Here is a 7,570-nt window from a genome sequence, read left to right as displayed (position 1 = left end):
AGCAAACACGGCTGCTAAGAGCTCAAATGTTTACCTACTTTGGAACATTGCACCTGAAAGAGCTTGGCCTTATTGTCTCTTGGTTAAAGTATTATTTTAGATCTGATTAATGACTGTTGAAATGGTGTAGAAGTGGTCTGGATTGGCTTGATAAACGACCTTTTCCTTTACGTCAGGGTTTTTTTGTTTTTTGTTTTTTGTTTTTTTTTAGGATTAACACACCAGTTACTGACTTTTAACTCTTTCCACAGAAGCAAAAACTGCTGTAAATGTCATCCCATCAATGTCCAAGATTCCTGAAATCACAGGTGAGTTTCTGCATAAACAGACGCCTGTCCTCATGCAGGCAGCTGTCAGTAGAGCTGGTGATGATCCAGCTCATCTGTCGTGTCTTCATAGGAGTCAGTCCTGTCCACAACGGCCAGGTCTGCAGTACGTGGGGTAACTTCCACTTCAAGACCTTCGATGGAGATGTTTTCCAGCTGCCGTCCACCTGTAACCACATCTTCACGTCTACGTGCAAGGGCAGCTACACGGACTTCAACATCCAGGTCAGGAGGCAGGAGGTCAACGGCTTCCCCACCATCAGCAGCATCGTCATGAAGCTGGAGGGAACCGTGGTGGAGCTCTCCAAGGGCTCAGTGCTCGTCAATGGCGAGACGTAAGTTTAGTCAAAAAAAAAACAACCCTGTCACTCAGCAGCTTCATGAAGACCAGAGGCGGCCGTTTGTGGAGTCTCTTGGCTGTACTTAGAAGAAAACAGCCTCGTTGGGATCTGAGGACACAGAGGCTGAAGTTTCAAGGGAATGACGCCACTGTGTGACACTGCAAAACCAAGAAAAAAAAACATTCAATCTAGTCTTCAGTGTTAAAATCTTGTTAATTGGGTCGTTTTTCTTCCAACAAGGTAAAAATCTGCCAGTGGGATGAGATAATCCCACTTGTTTCTCACGCTAGTCAACTTGTTTCCGGAATATTCTTGCATTGAGAGTCATTTTCTTGATCCTAGTGGCTGATCTGCCTCATTGTTTCAACAGATTTGTACTTGATCCCAGAAAAAAATCATGAAACAAGTGAAACTGCACTGGAAACAAGTGGGATTATCTCATCCTACTGGCAATTTTTTGTTTACTTTGGTTTAAGAGACACAAGATTTTTAAATTTTAAGACTAAATGAATTGTTAAGGTGGATAATTTTTAGTAGTGTATCTTTCAGGTCTATTGAAAAACAGTATTGAAAACAGAGTAAAGAGTAACAGGATGGATCGATCAAAAAAATAAAAAAATAAAAAATAAATAAATAACAGTGGTCAAGTTCCAAATACAGCAATTGTTTAGTGCCAAAGAACCTGAATGGAAAATTTTACACACTGTAAAGTAAATGTTAACATTTATAACTGCTGACAAAGAGTATTCAGATCACAGAACCATTTACAGTTAAACTTTACAGTTAAAATTTCTTTTTACCATCCAAAATAATCCAAAATAATAGTGAGATTGACTTGTAGAGCTGGTTATAATACTGATGAATTTTCAGCACAGCTTGTTAGTGTGAATTCAGCTTGATTTCAAACGATTCAGTCTTATCGTCAGTGTCTAAAAGCCTCTCAAACAGCAGTTAGACCCTCTCTAAAATACTCAGTTCTCAAAATTCACAAAGAACAATTTATTCAAGATTAGCAGCGATTCTATGCAGGATGACCCACCTGAGTTATTCAACGATAGAAAATATCTGCCTGTCAATTAAAACTTTATTTACAGAATTTTATCTTGACTTGATGAATAAATAAAATGTGCAAAGAAAATAAAATTGACTATTCCATGTATAATGGAGGTTTCAGGGAGAAACCTCCATTATATCACAAGTGGTGGATATTCGATACTAAAAGAAAGGCCAAAATATTAATCTAAGCTTAATACAGTGCATGGTATTAAGGGAGTTCAGGTATTTGTGGCTCTTGGGTTTATTTGTGTGTGTGTACGCTGCAGCTTGTATTGAAGTGTAGTATTTGCATGGAAAGATAACATTGACTGTCGTCTGATAAACTGTGGTAATGATCCCAGCATGGTGTGCAGAGAGAGGAAGGTTTCAGTGCATGGTGGCCCACGCATCTGTACCTTAATCCATGCACAAAGTGCAGAGAACACATTTGTATTAATCCACTGCAAACACAGCTTATAGTAGTCTAATGCATGAGGAGTTTAACTTCAACGTTTAAATTTGTCGTCTACTTTGTGCTTGCAAAAGGTAGAAATGTATCTTTGGCCTGCGTGTGCAAAAGTCTGCTATTAGAAATACAAAATGACCATGATAAAATCAAAATTAAAAGACATTAAAAGGACATCTCAGAAACACAACAGAGGAGTGTTTAAAAAAATAAAAGGAGTGAGGATGGACAGTATAAATAAAGTTCTGTGTGCTGAGGCGGCAGCCAAGGTTCATCAGGTGACCGGCTTACAGATTAAGATGATTTATGGCAGAGAGGCACGAACAATTTATGAAAGCATTTTCCTCTGCAGTGTAGACTCAAAGAAAATATTTTCCAAAAAAAAAAAAAAATAGGAAAATTGTTCATAGATCTTTCACCATTTCGGTGTCTTATGGATTACTGTGTTTAACTGTATAAATTATGGACCCATAACTAAATGAAGGCTCTGATTGGTTATACTGATCATAGCACTGATGTCTCTTTTCTTCTTTGTCCAGGGCCGTCCTGCCTTTCAGCCAATCAGGAGTCCTGATTGAGCAGACTCCCACCCACATCAGAGTCAATGCAAAGCTGGGATTGGTTGCTGTCTGGAACGAGGAGGATTCATTTCTGGTGGGAAAATGGTTCTTTATCTTTCAAAGAAAAGGGACGCTGTCAGCATTATTGTTGCGTATGCGTTGTTGATACTAAAAGTCACAGCACTTCAAACTGAAACATTAAACACAGTGTACGCCAAACAACTAAAAATTTATATTGATTCTGTGTAATTGTATCAAGGGTAAATAGTGTCACTGTGTTAATTCATGATAAATCGTGATTAGTTGAGCAAATAGGGCGAGTGCGCTTCTCAATAGTTCCTGGCTGGGTGCTCTGCCCTTAGCAATGCAAACAATCCTTAAAGAAGGAAGAACAGGCGGCTCTGAGATGATATCTGAGTCCATGGAGTCCTGCCTTTTCTCCCTTCTGGAGAATAATGACTGGAACTTTCTGTCCATCAAAATGAATGGAAATCTGGCAGACATGTCATTCTCCCCATCTAGATAATGAAAATGAATTGAACTGCAAGTTAAAGAACAGACACGATGGATGAGTGTGGCTGCATTTACACCCTGAAGGAATGATGCTTTTGCAATATCTGTTTGCGTTATGCACAAGTTTTAAATCTCAAGTGACACTTTGCTTGTATTGGGACAGACTAACGTTGCATTCTGACAAGAGTAGCTCTAACAAATGGATTTTAGGTACACATATATAGGTTTTGTATTCTTCTATGTTTTTGTTAATTAACATGCTGTGTCCTCTTGCTAATGTGTTTCCTCACAAGCATCTCCCTTAACACTGCTGAGACTGCTTTACTCTTTAAATGCTATCCTAACCCTAGACCTAACCCCCCCACCCTGGTTGCACTTGCTCTACAGTACTGTAATTGAACCCTTATATCTGTTCAGATGGTGTGACCCTGCAAAAGGACTAAAAGAAATGCCAGAATTAGCCTTTTAGCCTGATTTTGGGTGTTGTTAGTCTGCTAAGAGCTGAATGAAGAGTTAGTCTATGATCCATGAACATGACCACTGCTGCTGTGTCATGTCCTAAAAAACGTTCCGGTGCTGAAGGCGATGTGTTTGACTCCTCAGGTGGAGCTCGACGTGAAATTCAAGAATCAGACCTGCGGTCTTTGTGGAGATTTCAACGGAGTCCAGCAATACAACGAGTTCTACAGCCACGGTAAACTTTAATTATTATTCACAAAATATACAGGAAACAAAACGGAATATCTGTGGTGAGCAGACCTTGGTCAAATTGCAGTTGCACTTTTAATGATTTTAGCCATCTTTTTGAGTACAATTTTGACTATCTGAAAATCACTTTAGCACACATTTCTGAGTGAGAGCCCATCTCACACAGGTCTGCTGAAGGGGCTATGATTAGAAGCATGTCTACATAAGTTAATGCCCTTAGCAGTGAAGTTATCCTCTCTTGAAATTCCCCCCAAAAGGTGCAAAGATATCCCCCGCGGATTATGGTAACTTCTGGAAGATGGATGGTCCAACTGAGAGCTGCTCTGACTACACTTTGGCCTCCACAGAAAGTTGCAACGACATGGTGAGGCCTCACCTTACACTGGACCAGAAGCTTGACTGAAAATTCAAACCAACTATGGACTGCTTTAAATAACTGCTGAAGCAATGGTTTAAATTCGGGCTTTCCACCTATCTATGAATGTGCAACTGTTTACCTGCTTGTCTGTCCTTTCCTTCTATTTGTGTCCATTCATCCCAACCTGTCTGTCTACCTGTCTGTCTGCCCTGTAGAAACACCTGTGTGAGCAGATTCTTACAGGACGGGCCTTCAACAGCTGCCAGGGTCTGCTGGACGTTCCCTCCTTCACCTCAGCCTGTGTGGCGGACCTCTGCCACTGCGGCAACAGCTCCGGTCACAACGTCGACCCCTTCTGCCTCTGCAACACCATCGCTGAGTTCTCCAGGCAGTGCGTCCATGCCGGCGGAAAGCCCCAGAACTGGAGAACCAAAGATCTTTGCTGTGAGGATTCCAGCTTTGATCAGACATTGCTAACGTAACACGGACAAATATTAGTTATTCTTATGTTTTTTGTTACAGTTTCAATCAAAATCTCAGGTTCACTAAATGATTTTGCAGCTGAATCACTAAACTCACCAAATCAGAATACCATGCCAACAGTGTGCAATGAGTGGAATGCTGTCCAGCACAATTGGTCCAAACCCCTAAAGCGATGCTATTACAGATCTTATCTTTCTAATTAATGTCAGAAAGTGACCACATATAAAGAGAACAGTAAGGGACCTTGGATTGACCCTTGGGGAATGCCATAACTGAAATGCACCAGGGCATAGAGGGCAAATTTTAACAATTTTTATAGGTTTTACAGTAGTTCAGTTTATTTCAATAGAAGAGTGGAAAGAGAGAGTTTTATGTGATGTAGCTGTTTTTGGGATGATGTTTTACCTTATTTCTGTGAAGCAATGGAATGTAGAAACACAAATTTCTCTAAAATTTACTCTTACTCTTACTTTGAGACAGCAAAGGAGGATGACAGAGGGAAAGGGGTACAAAGTGGGGAAAAGGGTCCCTGGTTGTTTTGAATGATGTTTTGGTTACATGGTAGGAGCTTCAGGCCACTGAACCAAAAGGACATTTTTTTTTGTCAGCAAAATGGCAGCTTAAAGATTTGGTGATAGAAAGGCATTTCCACTGGAAAACTGAAGGAGATGACCTTAGAAATCTGAATGTGTGCCCATCCCTTGCAGTCAGGACATGATGGAAGATGCAAAAATACAAAATTCCCATAATGCAATGGACATTGCAATCGCAGATCAGATCAGAAAATCTTGTAGCCGTAATGGCTTTTGGGCATCAAGGTGCCGATCTGGATAAGTCTGACAGCTGAAGCCCACAGTCTGTGTTGCTGTTGGTGAAAGGAGGGTGCTGTTTGGTTGCAGTTTTTGAGGAGTGGTGGGCGGTTGCACCAATTTGTGTATTCTGTTCAAGCCACTGAAATGTATAAAAAAGTCATGCCTCCAGGGTCCCATCTGATCTGATTGGTTAAGACAGATCGATGATAGAACCATATGCTAACAGCTTCTCACCCACTAGAATATGCAGCAGGGACCTACTAACCCAAACCTGTGGGGGGATTAGGACTGATAACATCCAATCAGAGGTGTGATAGCAGCCAAATCTGGTGCTCTCAACTGAACCTCAGTGAATCTGAACCTCGAGACAGTGCCTTACAATAGTAATGACTGTGTGAGTGAATGAGAGGGAAGGTTTAATGGAGTGTTGCTGCGTTCACAGGGAGGACGTGTCCCCACAACATGGAGTACCAGGAGTGTGGAAGCCCCTGCGCTGACACCTGCTCCAACCCGGAGGCCAGCCAGACCTGCAGCGACCACTGCACCGACGGCTGCTTCTGCCCTGCAGGTCAAGATCAACATTCCTTTATTTGTCATTTCACCCATAGTAAAAGTACACAGGTTAAAACAGAATAGCGTTTCTCACTAGTTCTAGTGACCAAAGTGCAAATCGTGCAATAAAAGAGCAGCCGATAGTCCTGTACCACTTGCCAGATGGGAGGAGGGAGAACAGGCCCTGAGAGGGGTGATAAGGTTCCTGTATGATGGAGACGGCCTTGAGCGTGCAGTGCTGGTTATAGATCTCCTCCAGGAGCTGAAGAGGGGCACCGATGATTTTACTCGCAGTCCTGACGACCCGGTTTAGCTGCCGCTGATCCTGGACCCTGCAGCTGCCGAACCAAGATGTGAAGCTGTATGTCAGGATGCTTTCGATGATGCCCCTGTAGAATGTGATGAGGTGATGTGTTGGAACTCCCACCTTTCTGAGTCGTCGGAGGCAGTGCAGACGCTTTTGGGAGTTGAGGGAGAAGGACATCAGCGAGGTGTACTCCCAGGAACTTAATGCTGTTAACCCGCTCCACTGGGGCCCCGTTTATAGTCAATTGTGGGTGCTGGTCTTTGTCGCACCTCTTAAAATCAACCACCATCTCCTTAGTTTTGTCCATGTTGAGGGTGAGGTTGTGGGATGTGCACCAAGCCACCAGCTGCACAACCTCCGTCCTGTAGGCGGACTCGTCGTTGTCACTAATGAGCCCAACCACTGTAGTATCGTCCGCAAACTTCACAATGTGATTAGAGCTGAATCTAGCTCTGCAGTTATGTGTGAGGAGGCTGAACAGCAGCGGGCTCAGGACACAGCCCTGGGGTGCTCCTGTGTTCACTGCGATCGGACGTGATGACAGCCTGCCCACCTTGACTGTCTGCCGTCGCCCTGTCAGGAAGCTGAGTATCCAGTTGCAGGTTGCAGTCTCCACGCCCAGCTGCGTCAGCTTTACCACCAGCTGCCATGGGATGATAGTGTTAAATGCAGAGCTGCAGTCGATGAAAAGGATTCCGGCTGAGGTGTTCTTTCCCTCCAGATGTGACAGTGTGAGATGGAGTGTAGTGGAAATGGCGTCCTCTGTGGACCGGTTTGACCTGTTTGTAGGGGTGCAACTCTCTCTCTCTCTCTCTCTCTCTCTCTCTCTCTCTCTCTCTCACACACACACACACACACACACACACAGTTTCACAGTGTAAATGATAATGTTGTGGTCATCCTCAGGCATGCTGATGGACGATGTGGGCAAAACGGGCTGCGTCCCTGTGAGCAAGTGCTCCTGCAGCTACAACAGCAAGATCTACAAGCCTGGAGAGTCCTACACCAGCGCCTGCAAAAAATGGTACCGTATTTTTACCCAAACTGAAAGAAAAAGAAACATTCGAGTCCTAATGAGATGCTGCAAGAGGCAAAATAACCCTGGGAAA

General features: G+C 43.1%; 1 protein-coding gene across 1 annotated transcript in view; it reads left to right on the top strand.

The window, feature by feature from the left end:
• Positions 1-283: 283 nt before the first annotated feature.
• LOC115357256 (mucin-5AC-like) overlaps positions 284-7,570 on the top strand; it is a 49,187-nt gene continuing 41,900 nt past the window's right edge. The window contains exons 1-8 of the mRNA XM_030048675.1: positions 284-308; positions 400-661; positions 2,708-2,822; positions 3,845-3,935; positions 4,207-4,313; positions 4,523-4,751; positions 6,045-6,170; positions 7,368-7,485. Coding sequence (XP_029904535.1) covers positions 284-308; positions 400-661; positions 2,708-2,822; positions 3,845-3,935; positions 4,207-4,313; positions 4,523-4,751; positions 6,045-6,170; positions 7,368-7,485 — 1,073 coding nt within the window. The remainder of the gene's footprint in view (positions 309-399; positions 662-2,707; positions 2,823-3,844; positions 3,936-4,206; positions 4,314-4,522; positions 4,752-6,044; positions 6,171-7,367; positions 7,486-7,570) is intronic.

The sequence above is a fragment of the Myripristis murdjan genome, chromosome 3 (assembly GCF_902150065.1).
Source record: "Myripristis murdjan chromosome 3, fMyrMur1.1, whole genome shotgun sequence".
Taxonomy (NCBI): Eukaryota; Metazoa; Chordata; class Actinopteri; order Holocentriformes; family Holocentridae; genus Myripristis; species Myripristis murdjan.
Note: the sequence above shows the minus strand (reverse complement) of the source record. Positions and strands in the feature narration are given on the sequence as shown.